This window comes from Poecilia mexicana, unplaced genomic scaffold, assembly GCF_051168715.1.
Source record: "Poecilia mexicana isolate PSO_F unplaced genomic scaffold, ASM5116871v1 scaffold_11, whole genome shotgun sequence".
NCBI lineage: Eukaryota > Metazoa > Chordata > Actinopteri > Cyprinodontiformes > Poeciliidae > Poecilia > Poecilia mexicana.
In genome coordinates this window covers 10,469,985-10,492,319 of record NW_028263380.1, presented here as the reverse complement: position 1 = coordinate 10,492,319, position 22,335 = coordinate 10,469,985, and the positions used below count along the sequence as shown (strand labels likewise).

At 39.3% G+C, this 22,335-nt stretch overlaps 1 protein-coding gene across 1 annotated transcript; it reads left to right on the top strand.

Moving 5' to 3' along the window:
• Positions 1-1,782: 1,782 nt before the first annotated feature.
• Positions 1,783-22,106, top strand: ago2 (argonaute RISC catalytic component 2). The gene is made up of 20 exons (XM_014966936.2): positions 1,783-2,059; positions 3,988-4,035; positions 4,744-4,921; positions 5,026-5,146; positions 5,260-5,441; positions 5,626-5,762; positions 5,866-6,000; positions 6,389-6,476; positions 6,625-6,772; positions 6,863-6,982; positions 7,109-7,231; positions 7,334-7,467; positions 7,550-7,734; positions 7,834-7,993; positions 9,856-9,946; positions 10,197-10,391; positions 10,502-10,636; positions 10,751-10,852; positions 11,903-12,102; positions 12,207-22,106. Exons 1-20 carry the CDS (start codon positions 2,044-2,046, stop codon positions 12,313-12,315), a joined length of 2,607 nt encoding a protein of 868 aa, XP_014822422.1. The 5' UTR covers positions 1,783-2,043; the 3' UTR covers positions 12,316-22,106.
• The last annotated feature ends 229 nt before the right edge of the window (positions 22,107-22,335 follow it).

Here is a 22,335-nt window from a genome sequence, read left to right as displayed (position 1 = left end):
GTTTTTGTTAACTGTAAATTTGGAATTTCCCAATTTGTACTGATTTTATTTACCAAATAAGCAAAGATTTATTTTCGAAATCACATATTTCTCCACATTTTTAAACTAAAACTTGCCTCGTTTAAAGTTTTAAACACAATTCTCCTTTTATATTGTCCTGTTTAAAGAAACATTATTTTCCAATATTTCTAATATTGTTTTGTGCTCACCAAATCTGTTTTAAATGCTTCAATTTATTCATTCAATCTTGTTTTTTTCATGACAACCATGAGTTATTGAATGACCAATGTTAATCTAGACTCCCTAACTTAATCTCTTATAAAGTGCTTATTTGGTCAGGTCTGTAGAGTCTAATAATTGTCACCTTGGTCAGTATCTGCAAAATTATCTCAGATCCAATTAACCATCCATCCCCACACAAAATGTACTTTGCTTAATTGTCTTCTTCAAGCAAACATGAAATGTTGCTTATCTTTTCTCTACTTTCCTTTGCTTAAATGAAATAATTATTGTTGCGTTGTTGTACAACAACTGTAACAAGCAGATTAGTCACAGTGCTGTGGTACGTTGAAAACGGCATGTAGTTGTAAAAACTTTGAGAGTCACTGTTGTAGTCATTTTGATCCACGCTCAGAGCAGGCTGTTTGCGTTTGACGTAACTGAGGACGTCCCCCCATTTACATAAACGTTTGCCTTTGCAATGACATCACATTTACAACTGTTAGAAATTGCACAAATAGCCCATGTGAAACATGACAGCTATTCTTAGAATGGGCCGTGAGTAATAAGTCTATGCAGAAGGGGTAAAATGAATTTTGAGACTATAAAGCAAATGCATTTCAGTACATAAATGAATGTTAATGTGTCTAAAATAAGTCTACATTATCTATTACATTTGTAGCAACTCAAACTAAAGCAAAAATAACATGGAAGAAGAAAATATTTGCAAGCTAAAAATAGTGGGCATGGGGAAAAAAAATTATTTTGCGTTCCCTTGCAATAATACTGAACAGTTCATGCCGTATAATTGAAGAGTGTAAGCCTTTTTTACGGTGCCCATTGTACTTTCTGCTTTAATATAAGGCTTTCGTGAGGTTTTTCCATGTATGTTAATATCTTGTGAAATGTCTGAAGTTTTATATATGTTTTTTAAAGATAGAAATGCACCACAAACCTCTGATATAAACAGAAACTGTAGGAAAGAAAGAAAAAGTACATCCAAACTATTAGGAAGGACTATTTCTGAGATATTATCACTGGGTAATGAGTCATCTGACAGTTTTGATTGTGTCTCTATTGTGCTGGTCTGAATGGTTTAAAGGGCACTTCTCACACTTCACATGAGAAATCGAATAAGTCGATTTTCAATCAGTTTTTTGCACAAGAGTTAATAATGATAAGCACGTTTTATTATTATAAAACACGCAAACTTATGGTCACTGGGTTAACTCGGGGAATCTCATCTGGCCGACGTGTGAGTCATCTCCAGGCCACATCTTTGTCGATAATAACTCAGAAATAGTCCAAATAGCTTGGATATATTTTTATTTCTTTACAGTATTGCGAGAGAACGCAAAACCTTTTGCGAGAGAACGTAAAAGTGTGGGGTTCCATTTGTGTCAAAAATAAGTATTAGTCATGAAGTCGTGACTTCTACTTATTTTTGACACAAATGGAACCCCGTACTAAGAAAAAAAAATTACCCATATGTCCCCTCCAGGGCTCCGTAGAAAACCCATTTAAGCGCTGCGGAAGGTAGCAGGAGGTTAAACGCAAGCGGAAGCGGACGGGAGCGATCTATCTTGATCTGCATCTCTTCTCTGCGCTTGCGTTTGTGTGCTGGGGGGATGGGGTCGTGTCGAGGATGAGAGACTCCAAATATTTATCTCTTGGCTAACTAAATATCCATATTTCTAAGCCGTGGATCATTCCTTGCTGTTGGACATAAAAACATCGCTTCGGCTTCGTATGAGGCTCGGTGGAGTTTGCCCTCTGTAAAGTGGACTATCCGCACGTCCACGATACGCTTAAAAAGTCGACAAAATGTATTCTGCTGGAGGTAAGTGCCGCAGCTACTGTTAGCATCGGCTAAGTGATGCCGCTGGTGAAAATATGGGCAAAAGTGTTGGTGCTGGGTGATTTCTGGCAGCAAATTGCCTGTTACTTCACGATAAAAAAGTAATAATTTGACAAAAACATTTGTCCTCGTCTCTCAGCTGGTGAAATATTCAGGGGAAAGCTTAGTTAGCAACAAGCAGCCGTTAGCTAAATTAGCTTTAGCTGCACCTCGTTTTTAGAAACTTGTTCACAGTAGACTAGCCTCTGTGTTTACAAGAGTTTAAATGCAATTTTTGAGCACGAATAACAAATGCGAAGAGGTACCTGGTATTATTTGTATCTTTTGGTTAAACACCTAGCACTTACGTTAAGCGGTGTTTAGCGGCCGACCACGCTTTCTAATCGGATCCCCAACCCATACAGTAAGTCAGATACTTACTGTATGGGTTTCACAACTTAAAAATGCCACAAAAAGTTTCCAATGTTGTTTACAGACATTATACTTCCAAGTTGACAATTATATAATATGGTAATGATTTTAGTCTTTCTTTTTTTTAATCATAAAGTGTTTATTAAAAAGGTGGTACGTTTTGTGACTTGTAAACACAATCTGAATGTCAATATTATCACTGAAACCTTGAACTGAAACGGAGCAAATTATTAAAACAAAAAAAGTGGCATCCTTTTGGAAGACAATTGTTCATTTTGAGTTTGGAATCGACAGTAAATATGGGAGATTGAATAAGGGTTAAAACAAAAAAATATATATATAGAATTAAGGCTGAAGTTCACAGAATGACCATGTGCAATGAGGTTTGTGCACAAGAAACCCCAATAAAGTATTAATTTTAAAGTATAATTTTAAAACTTTCTTTTTTTTTTTTTCTTCTTTCTTTGGATTGTGGGCAGCACAGTTCAAGTGCTTTCAAAGAATGGGACAATAAGCCCTTAAACCACAGCATTGGGCCTTTTCGGATCCTGACTGACTGTGGGTGTTGCATAAAAGTACTTCAGGTTAATTCAGCCCTTTCATTTCCATTTTAAACAAGGCACTTCGTAATCAAGTGGTGAACCATTGCATGTGTGCTTAGTAAGTATTTTCAATTGATTACGGAGACCGATATTCATAGGACTATTCAAATCTCTCCATAAATTTTGCACGATTTTATGTTATTTGGATTTGATTTGAATTCCCGTGGTCCAGTTGACTCATACACTCTAAGTAATTGGTTATCAAAGCGCCCTACTTGCATTCTTTCTTTATGAAACACAGATTGATTGATTTTTTTTTATTTTTTTTTACTAGAAAAAGTCATGTAGAAAAAGACTGGAACAATTCAAAATGATTGTCACGTGTTGCATGTTTATTGGCACCCGTTGTTGCTAATAAACATCCTCTGACCATTGCATTTTCTGAAGACTTTGCAGGCACCAAACTCAAAGTAAGCACACAAATTAAAAACAAAAACAAAAAAAAACAATATCTATAATGCTAAGAATTTTGCCCTGTCTTTATTTCAAAATATTGCAGGACATGTGCTTTTATTTGTATTTAAGTGAAACAAAATTCTCCCTACATTTCTGTTTTTCTCCCAAGACTTATGAACTGAAGTCAAGTTGTATTTTTCTGGCAAATGGGTGGATCCATTCGTTTTAGGCTACCAGCTTGGTTCATGCATTTCTGCTCGTTCACCGATAACGGTCCTATCATTGTCAACGACTGTGCTGTGGAAGTGATAAGAGGGCAATACAGCTTAAAATAAACAGCTCAAAACAGCTGCACTCTTCACTTTCCATGGTCTCGCAGCAGGATATCTAAAGTTATCAACTTGACATTGTGTTTGAGTAAATGTCTTCACATTTATTTACTTATCTTTTTTATGCAAGCAGACTTTTAAACGAGTAACATGTTGGCTTTTGTCCCTTTAGCTGCAGAAGCTCCAGAGGGACCCCGTTCCTCCGGCTCGATGAGCTCTGGTAAGCTGACATTTTGGCTTGAACTGGTTTCAGCTGTTATGTATTGATACTGGCAACACAATTTATTCTTGAAGTAAATTCTGCTGAAATGCATGTGAATTTTTATGGCACAACTGATTGTCAGGCGCTGAGAAAGTGGTGCCGTTTCTATTCAGGTCACATTTTTATGCAATACACAGTAATGTGCATGGAATTGAGACTGTGCTTCGTTTCAGATGAAACGATTATTGCTTTACTTTTTACACTAACTTCAGACTGATCCGACTCTCAGCCTCACCCATCACCAATTCGACCTGTTTGACGTCGACTCCCCGACAAATTAATAAGAGTAGCGCAGGTTGCATCATGGGTCGTTTTGGGTTTGCAAAGGCAGTAGACCTGTGTTTCAAATGGCAGATCTTATGCTTGATGTGTCGGGGTGTTTTAAGGGAGTTTGTCAGAGTGGAACTCAAAGATAAGGCGGGGAAGGGATTGGTTTGCTCCGACAGACTGAAATATCAGCAGTCACATATGTGGATCATATTGGGACAGGCAAGTTTATAGGCAAAAAAGTCACACGGACATTTCTGAGTTTTAAAGATGAGGAAGGTTCAGGTATGGATTTGAGGAAGCCGAAATGGTCATAAGTATAGGTGTTAATTTATGTGCATAAACCCAAAAGCATACAAATGCTAATCTGTTCATGTTGCTTTCCTTTGTTTGTTGCAGACCCACCTTCCCCGTTGCCAGAATATGTGTTCAAGCCGCCACCGAGGCCAGACTTTGGCACCATGGGTCGGGCCATCAAGCTCCAGGCCAACTTTTTTGAAATGGAAATTCCCAGATTGGAGGTCTATCACTATGACATTGACATCAAGCCAGAGAAATGCCCCAGGAGGGTTAATCGGTAGGTCTGTTTTTATTTTTTATATTTTACTTTAATTCATCTACAGGTAAGTGGGTGGAGCTAAACCTTTTGCATTGTGATGCTCAATTTCCTGTTGTCCTCAGGGAAATTGTGGAGCACATGGTCCAGCACTTTAAAACTCAGATCTTTGGCGATCGAAAGCCGGTGTACGACGGAAGAAAGAACCTCTACACTGCCATGCCTTTGCCAATAGGCCGAGACAAAGTACGTCTTTTACTTCTCATCCCTGCTTGAGTGAAGTTTCCTTATCTAATTTTTTTTTAAAAAGTAAAAAAAAAAAAGTCTGAACTTTATAATTTGCCACTTTTCTTTCACAGGTGGAGCTTGAAGTAACTATTCCAGGCGAAGGCAAAGACCGCAGCTTTAAAGTGGCCATCAAATGGGTGTCTTGTGTTAGCCTACAAGCGCTACACGAGGCTCTATCCGGACGGCTGCCAAGCGTTCCCTTTGAAACTATTCAAGCTTTGGATGTGGTCATGCGGCATTTACCGTCCATGAGGTCAGTTCTAAATGTCCAAACCCGTTTTTGTGTGACAATCTCCGAGGGAGGTTCTGTCAGGAGTTTAATTTATTTTATGTATAAATTCATTAAAGTCAGTCATTACTTAAAGGATTTAGCATCCAGATTCTGTGCTGCTTGTTTTTGTCAGTCGCATTTCACGTCTAACCGTCGTCCGACACAGGTATACTCCAGTGGGTCGCTCCTTCTTCACTCCTTCAGAGGGATGCTCCAACCCTCTCGGCGGCGGCAGGGAGGTGTGGTTCGGTTTCCATCAGTCCGTCAGACCTTCTCTCTGGAAAATGATGCTCAACATTGATGGTAATCTGCATCATTCATTAAAAAAATAATAAAAAAAATAAAAAATCCGTACAAATTTGTTGCCTTCACACGTCTTACCTCTGCGCGTTTTCTTTGTTTGCAGTTTCAGCCACTGCGTTCTACAAGGCTCAGCCTGTAATTGAATTCATGTGTGAAGTTCTGGATTTTAAAAGCATCGAGGAGCAGCAGAAGCCTCTGACAGACTCTCAGCGAGTGAAATTCACAAAAGAAATCAAAGGTACGTCCCTTTTTTTTTTTTTTCCACCAGTTTAGATCGACAACAAAATGAACTTTTTTAGGAAAAAAAAAAAGGAATGTTTTCCCACTCGAAGATGTTAAAAATAGCTTTTTTTAATGAACTGAGATTTAGAAAAAGCCACTACAGACGTTCCTGCTGTTGTGTCGAGATTTAAAGAGTTGTACTTACAACTCAACTTGGGAAATTTAGACCCCCAAAAAATCTATTCCAAAATAATTTTGGAATGGAAATGCAGGAGAAACCTATAGTTGGTCTCATTTAAAAAAAAAAAAAAACAAAACACTTTATCTCAAAGCCAATTTAATTTTCCTGGAGTTTCTTCTTTTCTTGTTGAACTTTCTCCATTTATTTTGCGTACCTCCTGTAGGCCTCAAGGTCGAGATAACTCACTGTGGGCAGATGAAGAGAAAATACAGAGTTTGCAATGTGACCAGAAGACCAGCCAGCCATCAGACGTAAGAAGGCTCTCTCAACATTTTATCTAAACTTCATTATCCTGTAGCATTATATGAACTGATCGCGTTAAAAGGAAGATCCGATGGCTAAACCTTCAGGGGTATTTTATCTCTTTGTGTTGATTGAATTTCTTCTTTATTGCCTCAGGTTCCCCTTGCAGCAGGAGAGTGGCCAAACTATTGAATGCACAGTAGCACAGTACTTCAAAGACAAGTACAAACTCATCCTGCGATACCCTCACCTCCCATGTTTACAAGTAGGACAGGAGCAAAAGCATACCTACCTCCCTCTAGAGGCAAGACGCTTTAACACTCTGGATTTTATTCAAGAAAAGTGAGAGTTTCGCTTGTTTTTAATTGATCGTCTACAAACGTGGTCTCTTCAGGTGTGCAACATAGTGGCAGGACAGCGCTGCATCAAAAAGCTGACCGACAATCAGACCTCCACAATGATCCGTGCCACAGCCAGATCGGCGCCAGACCGGCAGGATGAAATTAGTAAACTGGTAGGTACAATCTGTGCATGTCCCTTCTGCTTTTAGCAAACCGATCAGAGCGTTAGATGAAACGTCATAAACTGAAAACATGACTGATAAGCAATGGTAAAAAATAACATTTTGTTTCCGTTCCAGATGCGAAGTGCCAACTTCAACACTGACCCTTACGTTCGTGAATTTGGAGTCGTGGTGAGGGATGAAATGACAGAAGTGAACGGCCGCGTCTTGCAAGCACCTTCAATACTTTACGGCGGCAGGGTAAGTTCAGCGGTACTCTGGATGTTTGTTTGTTTTTTTTTTTTAATGTATACATGCAGTGCAAAAAATGTTGACCAGCATTTTAAAAATGAATAATTTTAGAACAAAGCAATAGCAACACCAATCCAGGGAGTGTGGGACATGAGGAACAAGCAGTTCCACACCGGCATTGAGATCAAAGTGTGGGCCATCGCCTGCTTCGCGCCGCAGAGACAGTGCACTGAACTCCTGCTCAAGTAAGAGAGATTTCCAGAATGTTAAGACCTTTTGTGTAGGAATCTTACTGAGCACAAGATAAACTCGTTCTTCATTTGGCAGAGCTTTCACCGACCAGCTGAGGAAGATCTCTCGAGATGCAGGGATGCCCATCCAGGGTCAGCCTTGCTTCTGCAAGTACGCCCAGGGGGCGGACAGCGTGGAGCCCATGTTCAGGCACCTCAAGTACAGCTACCAGGGCCTGCAGCTGGTGGTGGTCATCCTCCCTGGAAAGACGCCAGTTTATGGTGACCACCTGTTTGAATTTATTAAGGGAAGAAAATGTGTGTGTGTTTTAACATTTAAAATGTTTACTTATTCCGTGTCTTCTTGTTGCATGTTTATAGCTGAAGTAAAACGAGTTGGCGACACCGTGCTCGGAATGGCCACGCAATGCGTCCAGGTGAAGAATGTCCAAAAGACGACGCCTCAGACTCTCTCCAACCTCTGTCTGAAGATCAACGTCAAGCTGGGTGGAGTCAACAACATCCTGCTGCCGCAGGGCAGGTCGGTGGAGATGCTTACACTAGCATTTAACAGGAAATTCAAGACTTGTGATGTGAGAGTGTGTCAAAGGGTCACATTTAGACTCTTCACTTTTGCATTGAGTCAGCTTATGATTACAGGGGAAGTGGCAGATTTGGTTAAAAAAAAATACGTTATTTATTGCAAAAGGAAATTAAATATTGTTATAATTCGTGTCTTCGGTGATGTTGTGGGCAACAAACTTGAAGAAGCATCTGAATAAACTGACTAAACTACTGTATGACAATCTCACGGCCCAATTGACCGCCCCCTTGTGGAAGTAGAGCTGTACTCCGACAAGCCAGCTGTTTTATGGCAGACTAACGGGCCTCATTTTTTGAGTCTCTTTTTGCCTTGTAAACCAATATTGAGGCAAAGATGGGCAAGAGAATTCTCCAACTAGTCCTATGTCAGGTCTATAAGGTTATTAGCGGGAAATAACGGAGAAATCAACAATAAAGCCCAAGAGGAGAATTGATGAGGGACAGTCTGGTCGGATGTGAGTGTGAACGCTGTGGGATGCACTTTGCACGTACAAAATGGATGAGCAGTGACTTAAATAATACCGGCTTGTGAAAATCTGCCAGGAAAATGTTTAAAAATAAACAGTTGTATGAAACGGTGTTTAAATGCCAGTATAGCAGTGAGCGCAGTCTGTTTTCATGCTGAAATAGAGCTACCGTTGGAATCTACACGCATAAAATCAGCATAACTACCTTCACTTATTGATCTGGAAATGACTAGTTGTTCAGCATTGTTGTTTTAATTTAACTGAGTTGTTTATTTGACGCTCAGCCGTCAGCCGGGAGTCGTTAGCAGGGAGCCATCAGCTGTGAGTCGTTAGCAGGGAGCCGTCTGCAAGGAGTCGTGAGTCGTTTGCACGGAGCCATCAGTAAGTGTCTTCATGACAAAAGCTGGGATGATTACTACCACTTACCTTCGTGGTGCCGACTAACGTGGTAGTTCCCCTCCATCAGTTTCATTCAACTGGACATGGGCTGGGCTGCAATCCACGATCTGTTTCTTGCGTTATTCCAGACTCCTTTTTGGTTTTGATAATGTAATAAATTGTTTTCCCCCCTCCACACGTTCTGGGTAACGGCTGTCGGGATTTGCATATTACCCACTGACAACCGGGACCGTGATTGTCTATTATTTTCCTCTAAATCTCTCTGACTGCAGCCTGTTTTCTATGGTAGATACTGTCAATATTGTTAGGGAGTCATTGTGTGAACAGGAATCTTCCTCTTGAAAACATGTACAGAGAGCAAAACATGTAAAGCATTTCAGGTCAATGTTTTGTTTTTTTGTTGTTTCTTTTTAAGTATTTGCTTCACACTGGAAGATCTTTAGTGCTGCCCCAAATCCTACCTCTGTTTTTCATGTTTGCATATTCACTGGCTTCTGCATTACTCGCTGAAATGCAAATATGATAGTGAGTTGAAGGTTTTTGTATAAACCAGGGTAGTATTTTTGAGATTGGAATATTTAGTTTCCACCTTCTTTACCAGCAAATCTGGATTTATTCTAAATTAAAATGCCAAGAGAGTTATCTGCTTCAAGCAGAACTCCTTTTAACAGAACCTCTCTGTAAGCAAAGAGATTTTTTTTTTCCTATTTCAAGTTGTAGATTAAAGCTTTATGACGTAATGGGGGAGGGGGAAAGTGGGAAATAATATCACAGCATTATTGCATAATGAATGGAGCCTCACTGCAGTTGGTGCCTTCGGATTCCTGGAGGAGCTCAAGAGAGCTGGGAGTGAGCAAAAAGGATTTCCGTATTGCCTGTGCATGATGATATTGTTGTATGAAAACTTGCATCCACTCTGTGCTTTCCTGCGCAGGCCGTTGGTGTTCCAGCAGCCAGTGATCTTCCTCGGTTCGGACGTGACTCATCCACCAGCAGGAGACGGAAAGAAACCTTCCATTGCCGCCGTGAGTTCCAGCTAAATTAATATAATAATGTTTTACTAATCATTTGATTATGCAGAAAACGCTTTTAAATACAGCATGTTTGAAAGCTATTTTTAAATTTGCGACCTGTTTGAAGTTGCATATGGGCAGCGCGCACTTTAGTTGGCACGAAATTTGAGGTTTCAGTGTAAATTAGTTGTAGTGTTTATAATCGCAGCAGTATTTGTCTCCTCCACCTTTGAAGGTTTAATGTGCCCCATGTCGTCTTTAGGTGGTCGGCAGCATGGACGCCCACCCCAGCCGATACTGCGCCACAGTGCGGGTGCAGCAGCACCGTCAGGACATCATCCAGGACCTGGCCAACATGGTGCGGGAGCTGCTCATCCAGTTCTACAAGTCCACTCGCTTCAAGCCCACCAGAATCATCTACTATCGAGACGGCATCTCCGAGGGCCAGTTCAGCCAGGTAACGTGTGTGTGTGTGTGTGTGTGTGTGTGTGTGTGTGATGTTGCATGCTTGCTTTCTTGTTGCACAGCAGGCCTCATTTGCTAAATTCACAATCCGTTTACCTGTAGGTCCTTCAGCATGAGCTCCTGGCAATCCGCGAGGCTTGCATCAAACTGGAAAAGGATTACCAGCCTGGCATCACCTTCGTGGTTGTGCAGAAGAGACACCACACGAGGCTGTTCTGCGTGGACAGAAACGAACGGGTCAGTGTCATGTTGGAAATGAGGAGTTTTCCTTTTTCTTAGAACGCATGAGAATATAGTCTGGTCTTCCTGTAGTTGTTGCACAAAATGGTTTATAACTTGGGACTTTTTCAGGTCGGAAAGAGCGGCAACATTCCAGCGGGGACTACAGTGGACACCAAAATCACCCACCCGTCAGAGTTTGACTTCTACCTTTGCAGTCATGCAGGCATTCAGGTAAGAACTGTGCTACGATTATCTGTGATTTAATTAGAAGGGGTAGCTCAAGGCTCCCATGCTACCACTTTATATAATCAAAATTGTTTGGCTAATTTGAAATCTTGGCCCATTTTCAAACAGACTTTACTCAAAATGGGTTCTGTCTTGCTATCCTGCTAGAACAAAAAGTTGGAAACATTTTTTTATTTATTTAATTTAGTAAAACAAGGAAAAAATAAATCGGTGTTTAAATGCCAATATAGCAGTCAGTGCAGTCTGTTTTCATGCTGCCATAGAGCTACCGTTGGGATCTACACGCCTAAAATCCAGCATAACTACCTTCACTTATTGATCTGGAAATGACCAGATGTTTGGCATTGTTGTTTTAATTTAACTGAGTCGTAAGCAGGGAGCCATCAGCAAGTGTCCTCATGACAAAACTGGGATGATTTCTACCAGTTACCTTCGCGGTGCCGACTAAGGTGGTAGTTTTTTAAAATTTATATTAATTTAGTAAAACGAGGGGGGGAAAAAATATCCGAGTTCCTGTACAAGCGATCAGCAGAGGGGACGTAGTTTGAAGGAGTCTCCATTTTTATTTTTTAGAGAGTGTTGATCATTTTTATCCTCAAAAGGTTGTAAACATTTAATAATCCAGCATCTTCCATGACAGACTGAGGTTGAAAGCCCAGATGGATAAAATGGATCACTTGTTGCTTTTCACTCTTTCTGTTCTCTGCTGAAAGAATTGCCATCTGCTAACAAACTTGCTGTTCAAAATGGTTTCCCTTAATATAGCTTGTTAAATCTCTGTGGACCTTCGGACTTCATTTTGTAAACCCTGCAGACCCTGTGTTGTCAGGGTGACCCAGTGGTGTTTGTTGTGCTTTAATTGGACAAAGTTCAGATTTTTTTTATTTTTTTGAGTCTCTGACTGGCCGGCCGCAAGCTGAAATCAAGCGGATTCCAGTCAAAAAGCAGATTTCTCTGAGCATCTCGTAACTTTCTTTCTTGTATCTAAATAAACCCGCGCCGCCTCACCTCGTCATCCATCATCCTTCCTTCCAGGGAACCAGCAGACCGTCTCACTACCACGTGCTCTGGGACGACAACCACTTCACGTCGGATGAACTGCAGGTCCTCACCTACCAGCTCTGCCACACGTACGTGCGCTGCACCCGCTCCGTGTCCATCCCAGCACCAGCCTACTACGCCCATCTGGTGGCTTTCCGGGCGCGCTATCACTTGGTGGACAAGGAGCACGACAGGTAAGGACTCGTGTGTACTTCTGAGATTTTTTTTTCCCCCCCTCTTTCTTCCATCAATGACATTTTTACATGTTTTTCTTTTTTTTTTTTTTTTGTTGCTGTAGTGCTGAGGGCAGTCATACGTCGGGCCAGAGCAATGGGCGGGACCACCAGGCCTTGGCCAAAGCTGTTCAGATCCACCAGGACACCCTGCGCACCATGTACTTCGCCTGAAAGTACAGCGCCCTGATTGGTTGAGGGTAAAATCCCCGCCATCGAAACCAACGACTCCGATCTCTCTGTGAGGTCCGAATACCATCACAAGGTTTCATATCGTCTTTTCCCTAGGTGGCAGACTTGTCACTCACCCATTTGTCCACATTTGAACTTCTCCCCTTTTACCCACCAAAGTAAGCCATTCAGTAGTGAAAAAGGCAAATTTTAGAGAGACATTAGGTTTGTAGATACTTTTTTTTTTTTTTTTTTAACTTTAGATTTTTTTTTTCTTCTTTTTTTCCAAATTCTGAAAATGGTAAAATTGCACACAGGAAAAAAAACAGTAGTTCCTAAAAGAAAGTGGGCTGTTACATTATATGCCAAGTTTTTTTTTTTTTTTCTTCTTCTTCTTCTTCTTTTCCTGTAGTCCTTCTTCCGATTCTTGTTTGCTCGAGTGAATCCTGGTCCGTACACAGAGAATCTAAATTTTGGGGAGCTCACTTACCGTTTATATGCTAGAACAATTTAAGCCAAACATTATCAGCCACTGCAAGCAAAGTGCACTGACCAGGATGGTACTTTACCAAGGACAAAAGTACTTAACCCTCCTGTTATGTTAGTTTCTGAGATACAGCAATAATGTTCATGGGTCAGTTTGACCCGTGGAGTGTTTAATCATGCAATAGTGTCAGGAACCAAAAACATCCTCCAAAACATTTTTGTATCTGATTGTTAACTCCAATACTAGCCATTTCAATCAATATTTGTGCAATGATGTTTTTTTATATTTCTCTCCAATAAAGGATCAGTGACAACAATTTACTCATTCACTCAGTTGGAAATAAAAAAAAATGTAATTTACACTTTGGGTAAAAAAAACCCTACAAACAATAATTTCCTTGAAATTGATATTTTGTAAAAAAATTTTACATGACATTTAGATGTTTTTTCAATGGGTGATCTTGGTGATAGTTGAACTTGAGACATGTATACTGTTCAGGGTCAAATTGACCCGCTGATTAAAATCAAGACAAATGAGTCAAGCAGAGAGTGTTCATGTTTTCTCCACTTCCTTTGAGTGTCCACTCAGTGTGGGTGGAGTTTGGCCACGGGAACAGAAAATGTTCCTGTCAAAAGTTGTACGAGCGCCTGCTTTCTCGCAGTTTCCTAGTGAAGTAAAGAGATTACAGAGAAAGTGGGCTTGTGTGTGTGTGGTTTGTGTTGGGGGGTGAAATATGGTTCATAGCTGCAAGGAAACAAATAGAACTGGGCTTTTTTTAATTTTTTTTAAAAATCTTTTTCACTCTTCAACTTGACTGCCGGGTCAAATTGACCCGGACAGTAAAATGTGGACCCGGTGGGGGGTCGCGAATGTGTAAAATGAACAAATTTTCAACTTTTATGTAGAATCTACCTATTAAGACAAATGGAAAAAGTTTCATGCAAAAAAAAAAAATACTTCCAACTGTTTCAAACAAAAATGTTAAACTTTAAAACGGGTCAGTTGACCCGTAACATAACAGGAGGGTTAATATATTATGAATTATTTGAATATTTTTCTTTCCTTCAACATAGGTCATGATCTGATTTTTAAAAAAGTGTCATTTGGGACCATGGTGTTTTTTTTTTTTTTTTTTTTTTTTTTTCTTGAACTAGTTGGTTCCTGTTTGGTGTTTCTGCATTTTTCTTTGATCTACAAACTTTTTCTTTTTCTTTTTTTTATTTTTTTTATGCCAAATCTGGTGATGGTGAAAAGACAGTTTCTCAACTGATTTGTAAACTATTTGGATAATCTCTGACAGATTTTTTTTAATTTTATTTTATTTTTTTTAAGGTTTAGAGACTGAATTATCTTGTTCATCCTCTTGTCTGAACTGATCATTTTCAAGCATAAAATCAGGCGTGCCGGGACTGGTTCCCAGCAACCTTTTTATATTGTATTCTGAGCCGTACTGATGAAACATTTGAAAACTCAAAAGGGGATCATAACAAATTTTTCATTTCTAGTAATTCTTCATTGTATAGTCCTGTAGCTGAGATGCATTATTTTTTCTGTTTTGTTTTTTTTTCCCAACTTGTAGATTTTTCTAGGAGTTTTTTTTTTTTTTTTTTTTTTTCCATTTTTACGCCTCTCAATCCTACTTCTATTTTTTTATTGTATATAGCAGCAGGAAAGTATTTTCTGCTGCGCCGCGTCAGATTGGGGCAGCCGTGTAGCGTCTCGGTGAGGGGGTGTTCGGTACAGAAGAGTTTTTACATTTGAACTGATTTTAAATGATGATGGAAGAGCCTCGTTGGTTTAGAGGGCCCTTCAAGAACCGTGAATGATCGTCGTACAAAAGCATCGTTGGGGTGGGGGGGGATTTATGCAAGCAGCTTTTGTGAGTCTTTTTACTGAAATAGAAATGTTCCTAACAAGGTATATTTTAAATAAGCTTTCAGTGCAAAAATGCTGAGAAAATTTTAGAATGTTTTGTTTTTTTTTAAGAAGAAAAAAATGGCCCAAATTTTGTCTAAATTAACTATTTGTATAAACATTTTAAATGCAATTATCTTGCCTTCTAAGACTCACAGTTTTACTAATGGAATTGATACATAACGACATCCTGCTTCAGTTTTACCGCTACGTTGAGCTCGTGATTGTTTGTCTAGATTGAAGGCAAGTAGTGTACATTTTCTAACTATGCATCATTTTTTTTTAACAGAGATTTTAGCAGTTAACGGGGATCCCACATGAAATCGGATCGTGTACAGAGGTAGACAATCAGGGCTTTTGTTTCCTTTTGTTTTTTTTGTTATTTCAAAGTGTTTCGCATTTAGTTTTGTTTCTTATTGCTTCTCAGCATCCTTCACGTGTTTGTAATAGGATAAAAGTGGTCATTTGTGACGATGTAGATTTTCTAGCCTAAAAGTGAGCGCATCCTTTGTAACACACAATCGTTCATGGCCAAACAAGATTACCAACTTTTACACGATTATTACTCAAAAGACACAGAAGCACAAAAAAAAAAGGCATTTTGACTCTAGGTGCTAGATGTTTTCACTGTAAATCACCTTAAGTCCTCACTGATCCTTCATTATTTTTACAGTCCTTTTCTCTCTCCCTTTAACTACATCAGTTTCCCCTCTTTTTACTTTTAACTCCTCTAAGGCAACTAGAGATCCGACTGACTGTGTTTGTGGGGCATTTTGGAAAAAGGAAAAAAAAAAAAAAAATCCCGTACTTGATATTTACTGTTCTGATGTCAATATTGTTCTTATCGGTGCTGGTCTCACAACATGTAAATTTGGATGCACTTTTGATAGCAGAATTATGAGTATGACTTCTAATATGTGTGTGTGCGTTTTTTTTTTATTTTTTATTCTTTTTTGTTTTTTTTTTCCTCCATTAATCAGAACCGAAGGCTCAGCCATAATGTGCGACACTGGTGTAATTGCATGGAAATGGCCGTGTGTTCTACCTCTTGTTACCTGTTGCTGTGGCGTGATGGTAGCATCGCGCCACTGGCCATTTCTGTATAATTACCCTGGCTGCGTATCGTAACCGGCGTCGCTCGTGTCTCGTTGTTGACTTTAGAGGCTTGGTGAGCATGATGAATTTATTTTTTTTATTTTTTTTGTTCTTTGCATGACATGCATTTAGTACTACGCAAACCGAAGAGACAGAATCTGTTTGCGTTGAAGTTCTATGACCAAATGCTTCGAGTGTGTTTGTACCTACACACACGACTTTCTGCTTCTTCTTCTGCTTCTTTTTTCTTCTATGCACCACTAAAATGACACTTTGATTCAAAAGTTGCTTCTCTGCTCAAGCTGTGTAACAACAAATGCAAAGTTCTCCTTCATCGAGACAAAGTCAGTGCGTCTCAGTGGTGCTATCGCAGACTGCTGATTAAAGTTTCAAAGACGATTAGGAAAGTGGAGAACTCTGGCTGATTTCTGAATACTGGTTTTAGCCAGTTACGATTTCGTTAGCCGTCTGTTTTTAAATTCCTGAGATGTCTCTGAATATAACATCTCCTCTTTAAGTAATCACATGTATATCTCTGCTTTCTCTAATTTCCTGTAACGTCTCACTCGGGTCTGAAAATGGCTAACTGGTTCGCCTTCCCTTGGTAACAACTTCCACGCCGAAAAGTGTTAAGATGGCCTGTTGGTGCTTAGGTAAGGTCTGTTTACTGATCTTTGCGATGTTGTATTTTAAGCGTTTCCTGCCAGTCACTGTTCATTGGTGGTCAGCCAGATAATAATGTATAATGGAGAGTAAAGTGCACTGCTTATTTCTACATAGTGATGCCCTTGTCTTGGGAAGTTGAATGGCTTTGTCATTAATATTCTTTTTTTATTATTATTCCCTTCACGGAGAGTTGGAAACAGGATTCTTCAGTAATTGTAACAATCTCATTGCTTTAACTTGGAAAGAAAGGAGAAGCTAGCTTTTGGATTTGTTGTTACTGCTCTGTGTATGTTTTTTTTTTTTTTTTTTTTTTTCATTCCTTACACCAGCACCTTATAAAACCAGATCGAAATGGCATTGCTTTTTTCTTGATATAAAACTCCAAAACTTACATTTGCACTAAATAAAAAACAATATTGTAGCTATTCATGCATTAACAGCAAAAATCTGCAGCCACTTACAAAATAGCTTTTTTTTTTTCCCCCTTTCTTTTCTTTTCCCCCTAGCCAACCAAAATTGAGCAAGTCATTTTTTTCTTTTTTTGAGAAATAACCCGAAGCCTTTAAGCGACAATAATAAGAGCGATTATTTCCTGTTGCGTGAGTGGATCGCCTTTGTATAGAAATCGTAGTAGATTTTTTGTGTGTTTTTTTTCTGTTAACCAAACTGAAAGGTGTTTTAAAAGGAGAATATTGTTGGATGCCAAAGTGGTGCATGTCCTGTTAGATAAACAGTTTTATCTCTGTCCAGAACTGCAATGTGGGCGACCACCTTCCCCCCCCCAGTAAGACCAAAAACAAACTACAGAGTAACGAGGAGCTTTTGTCACTTTGCTTTTTTTTTCTTCTTCCAAATGAGTTCAACAAAAGAATGTTTACAACAGTGACGAGTATTCCTAACCTGGATGAATGTGGCATCATGTTGCAGGTGAAATCCTGCATTACCTATTATAGTGGTACCGACGAACACCGGCGTAGAGACTTTATTTTTCCTGAATGTGTTAAATTCACAAAAGGTTTTCATTTGGAAAGCCAAAACCTGGATAAACCAGGTAGCAGAACTAGCCAACATTAACTACAAATACCATATCAAATTATGCTATAGAATAATTTTCTTTTTTTTTTTTTTTTTGTGTTCAAACTGTCTTTAAGCCTGATAATATTTGAACATTTTCTGGAGTTGAAACCGATTTCTTATAAAGCAGCAACTATAAGACGAATCCTTTCCAAACCATTCCCATCTGTATAGTCATTTTTCTCCTCTCTAAGCTGCTTGTGTGTCGTTTTAGCAAAACAGTTGCTAATATAATTCTTTTTTCTTTTCTTATTTTTTTTTTTTAAGAGTAGAGCCTGTTTTCCGCGTCTTCAGATAGTACCGAATGTAATTAGTCTGTGTGGTTTGTAAAATTGTGAAAGAAACAATCCGAGTTCGTTTTAAGCTCTGCTTCTTCTGTACAAACTTTCTATTATTATTATTATTATTATTATTACTGCGTGACTCTGTTCTTCTAAGCAGAAAATTGTAGGTTTCTTTGCAAAGCTTGCTAATCTTTTCATTATCAGATGCTTTGGAGAGCAGCAGATCCCACTGGTGTGAAGGGAAGTGATGTCTTCAGCTGTGGATTCATGCTTTGTTTGATGTGTGCGTCTTTTTTTTTTTGTTTGCATTTAAAAAAGAAATCGGAGGATTTTGCGTTTGCATTTAGGTTTCCAGCTTTGCTTCAACTCCCAGCCTGATAATCCTGCCTCGTGTGAACTTGTTCTTGTAAAGTCTTTTCTGATTTTGAATGAAGCATGTCTTTTTTTTTTGTTTGTTTGTCAGCATATAGTTGCTAGAACCTGGTTTATTTTATTTTCTTTATACGTGTAAGATATGAACCGATTTTCAGAGTGCTCAGCCGGCTTCACCTGACATAATTCTCCTCTTCCTGTTTGTATATAAATCCTCTGAAGACTAATAATGTCTCTCTGGCAGTAATTGAAACCATGTCCACCCCATTACCTATAGCCATGTGACAGCAATGTAATGTGCACAAGTTCTTGTTTAAATGCAGCACGAGCGCATCTAGCAGCCGGACATAGCGTTGCTTTTTATCTTCACATGATTGGTTTTGGGTTTTTTTTTTTGTTTTCTTTTTTGTTGGACTTTTGAGATTCCCTGTTTGGCAAAAGGTTTTTATTTTCAATTCTAAAGATCCCTAAATGTTAGAATATCTTCAGATCTATTTCCGTGTCTAAAAAGCCTCTAGGATGGAGTAGGGGTGCAGTGACATGTTGTGGCCCGAGATCTCACAATACTGAAACGCACCATTTTTTTTATTTTTTTTTCCCATTACAATAGCTTGTCTTCCGAGGTTCAGAGCTGGTTGCTGTGTCGGCATTATTTTGTCTCGTGAAATGAATGGAAGGTATCGATTCTGCATTGGTTATGGAAACGGCGTCACGTCTGAGTCGGAACGGCATTTGTTTTGTTGGTAATACAAACTGGTAACATGTTTATCTTCATGCTAAGTGTTCAGTCTGTAAAGGTAAACGTTCACCTTGAATTTTGACTTTATAAGGGGTCCTGCTTTTCTCATGACTTTGAATTTGAGAAGTCAGTGCGCTAGATTATAGAGTGCTGCGTTTATGTTTGGGACTCTTATTTTGACGTGAACAAGGAAGTGGTTCTTGGGTTGAACTCATCACAGGCGGAACCATTGGAGAAGAAAAGCTCCACTTCCTGTCTGCTTAATGGCGTTGAAGTTGGCATCTAAATTGGAGGCTCTTCTCAGCGATGAAGGGATGCTTCACAATTTTTGTTTATTAATGGAGAATGGTCATGACTTTTTTAAATACTTTTAAAAAGTAAAACATGAACTGAATATTTTTTTCCTCTTTAAACAGAAAATTCTGCATGTTTTACTATATTATGCTCATGTGCCATCATAAATTCAGACCTGTTGAAAACCGTAAAATTACTTTTCAAAACTTTTTTTTTTTTTTTAAAGTTTCCCCCTAAACTCTGAATCCTGCCCCAGATATTGAGGACCATCCGATGACCTCCAGCGTCCCAGTCGTCAGCTTAAAGCACCAAATTTACATTTGTAACCATCAGCAAGTCTTGGCTTTACGCCTAGTGATAACCCAGTATTTAAATGGTAACTAAGAACTTCAGCCGGGTTTTCTAATCGTCATGCAGGTCGTTTGAAACTCGTCGGGCAGAAGTGACACCGTGACCCCGACTGCGTCTGCTGCTCTTTTCGATGCAAACGTCCTTTAAATGACGCGTCTGAGGAGAGCTGTTAGGAAATCTCCAACTGAATGCCATCATCCCGACCTGCACACATCCGCTCCTGCCAGGCGGTTGGTTTAAGTCGTTTCACATCTCAACAATTGCTTTCCAGTTGTTGTTTTTTTTTTTTTCTTCTTTTTTTAATCCACCAGCTTTGTAAAGAACTACCTCAGAGCAGCAGTCTGGTGCTTGCTACTATAATCCCGTTTGTTTATGAGAAAGGCGCCGAAGCGAAATCTCGTAGTGACCAAACCAATACAAGCCAATATCGTGTGAGAGAACTTTTAATGTTGCTGTGCTCGATTTTTACTTTTTTTTTTTTTTTTTTTTTCTTAGGGGACCAAATTTATTTATTTTATTTGTTTTTTGTTTGTTTTTTCTCTCTAACCAATCCAGAGTCAGAGAACCCAGCGTTAACTTTAGGATTCCTTCCTTCCTTGTGTGATTCATAAACCATAATCACGACTGGATCTTTCTCGTGTGCCATTGTGATTCCGATTTGCTTGGCGCCGATTTTTGTGGATTCTTTGTCAGCAAAGTTGTTGTGAGACGCAGTTGCGGTGACTCTCTGTTGCCGTGCGGGTTGTTGGTACGTCGGCTTTTTGTTCAGGTGTGTTTGCAGCAGCACTACATTGAGCACGTCGTTTAGTTGGATTTCCGAGCAGCTTGATTTCATTTGCAGTTTTACCAGGAAGCCAAAAACATTGCAGCTTGACGCATTTTCCCCGCGATTAAATACGGACTCTGCTAATTTCTGCCTTTCCTCCTCGCTGCACTCAGCATCCCTCCCCCGTTTGCTCGCTAAAGGGAAGAAACACGTTTCAATCTCAACTGACAGCGTATCAAATGATTCGACCAAAGGTACATATGAGCTGCTGTGTCACTTTACAGATCAAATCCAAGCTGTAGACATCCAGCATGTTCGCAGTCATTTTCTCTTTAGATGTGCCTTTTCTCGAATTTTTTTTTCTCCTTCTCCATCTGCTCCAGCATTAGGTTTCGACCTCCATCTCATTGTTTAAAAAAACAAACAAACCATAAATCAAATCCAAGACGTTCTCTCTCCGTTTTCAATAACCGTGAGTGTAGATGCTGCATAGAACGATCAGTATTTGTGTTTTTTGCACTTTTTGAAAGCAGTCTCTGAAAACGAATAAAAAATAAAGACGCCCATCTAGCTTGGGCCGAGTTAAAAAAAAAAAAATGAAATAACTGACGAGGTATTTTATGCTATCAATAGGAACTACAAGGAATAATGACTTTGAGAAGCTTTTCTAAAAAAAAAAAAGTTGATTATATCTATCTATATATATTCATGAAGTACCTCATAAGCCTGATATATGCTGCATTGACTCTGTTTTGTTCTCTAAATGTATTGTCCAACAATATATATATAAATATATATATCTTTTAATTTTCCCTAATGGGAGGTTTGAATGTCACAAGCGGCACACATGCCTCAGCCTACTGTTGCAACATCTTTTGGCCAAATCCACTCAAATTTTCTCCAAATGTTTCTCCACTCATGTAGACTTAAAAAAAAAAAAAAATTTTTTTTTTTGTCGATGAAGAATTGATGGTGCACCAAGCGTTTTCACACGCCTGTTGACTCAGGTATCGCCATGAAAGGGCTGTACCGAACCCACCCTGCCCTTCCTTACACCTTTGTCTTAAGATGGCCTTAGAGCTACGTGGAAAGTTCCCATCTGGCCTTAAAGTGGAAGAAATGATGCACTACAATGTCCCGGACTCCACCTCAACGTTATCATCACCGCGTTATCTACCTCCTATGAATGTAGAGCCTGTCCTGGAGATGTAGTTGACTTCAAAGATGGTCCTTTTGTTTTTAAAGGAGATGAATAACAAATTAATAATAAAATCGGCCAACTAATTTCAGGACACTCGATTTTTTTTTTCTTTTTGTCCCTGCTTTTAATTTTCTACCTGGAGCGTTTCCATGGCAGCCAAAGTCCTTTGGCAGAGGCAGCTCTGCAAAGCCACGTGACTTCAGACCTCCCTTCACTTCTCTCCCCCTTTTTTTTTCTTTAAAACCACCGACATGCCAAAAACTGAGTTTGCTGTCCTTCCTGTTCTGGTGAGGGTTCTTCATGTTGCTGAATTTAATTTGTTCACATCGACTGCTAAGCTCCTTTTGTTTGTGTTGTTGTAAAGATGTAAGCTGTCTAGGTTTCTGTTTCACATTTACTTTTATTTTATTTTTCGGGTAACAGTTATGCTTACAGAACACAAAATATGCTGTAAACCCTGTTAGGACATAATGTGAATACGTATCACTTAATATAGTTCACACACTTTGGCTTGACTGTAAGTTGCGTAAAATAAAAAAAAACTTTTAAAATACCTTATTCTGCTGTTTTTCTTTTTTCCATTTGTGCATTTTCAGTGCTGTTCAGCTTCACTTGTGTAATAAGTACATGACACACACGTCATAGTGTGTAGCTTCGCTTATTTACTGTTTGGCTAGCTCGGTGTCTCTTACTTTGCAGTTGTGGAGTCGGTGTTTGGGATCAAGAGCGCCCCCTGCCATGAGGCAAGAAAACTGCCTGCCTCACCTGGTCAGCAGACAG

Bases quoted from the DNA above. Each gene is read 5' to 3' on its own strand.
- ago2 (XM_014966936.2), top strand. The intron at 4,922-5,025 runs GTAGGTCTGTTT...TGTTGTCCTCAG, and splicing joins TGCCCCAGGAGGGTTAATCG to GGAAATTGTGGAGCACATGG. The intron at 9,947-10,196 runs GTGAGTTCCAGC...TGTCGTCTTTAG, and splicing joins AGAAACCTTCCATTGCCGCC to GTGGTCGGCAGCATGGACGC.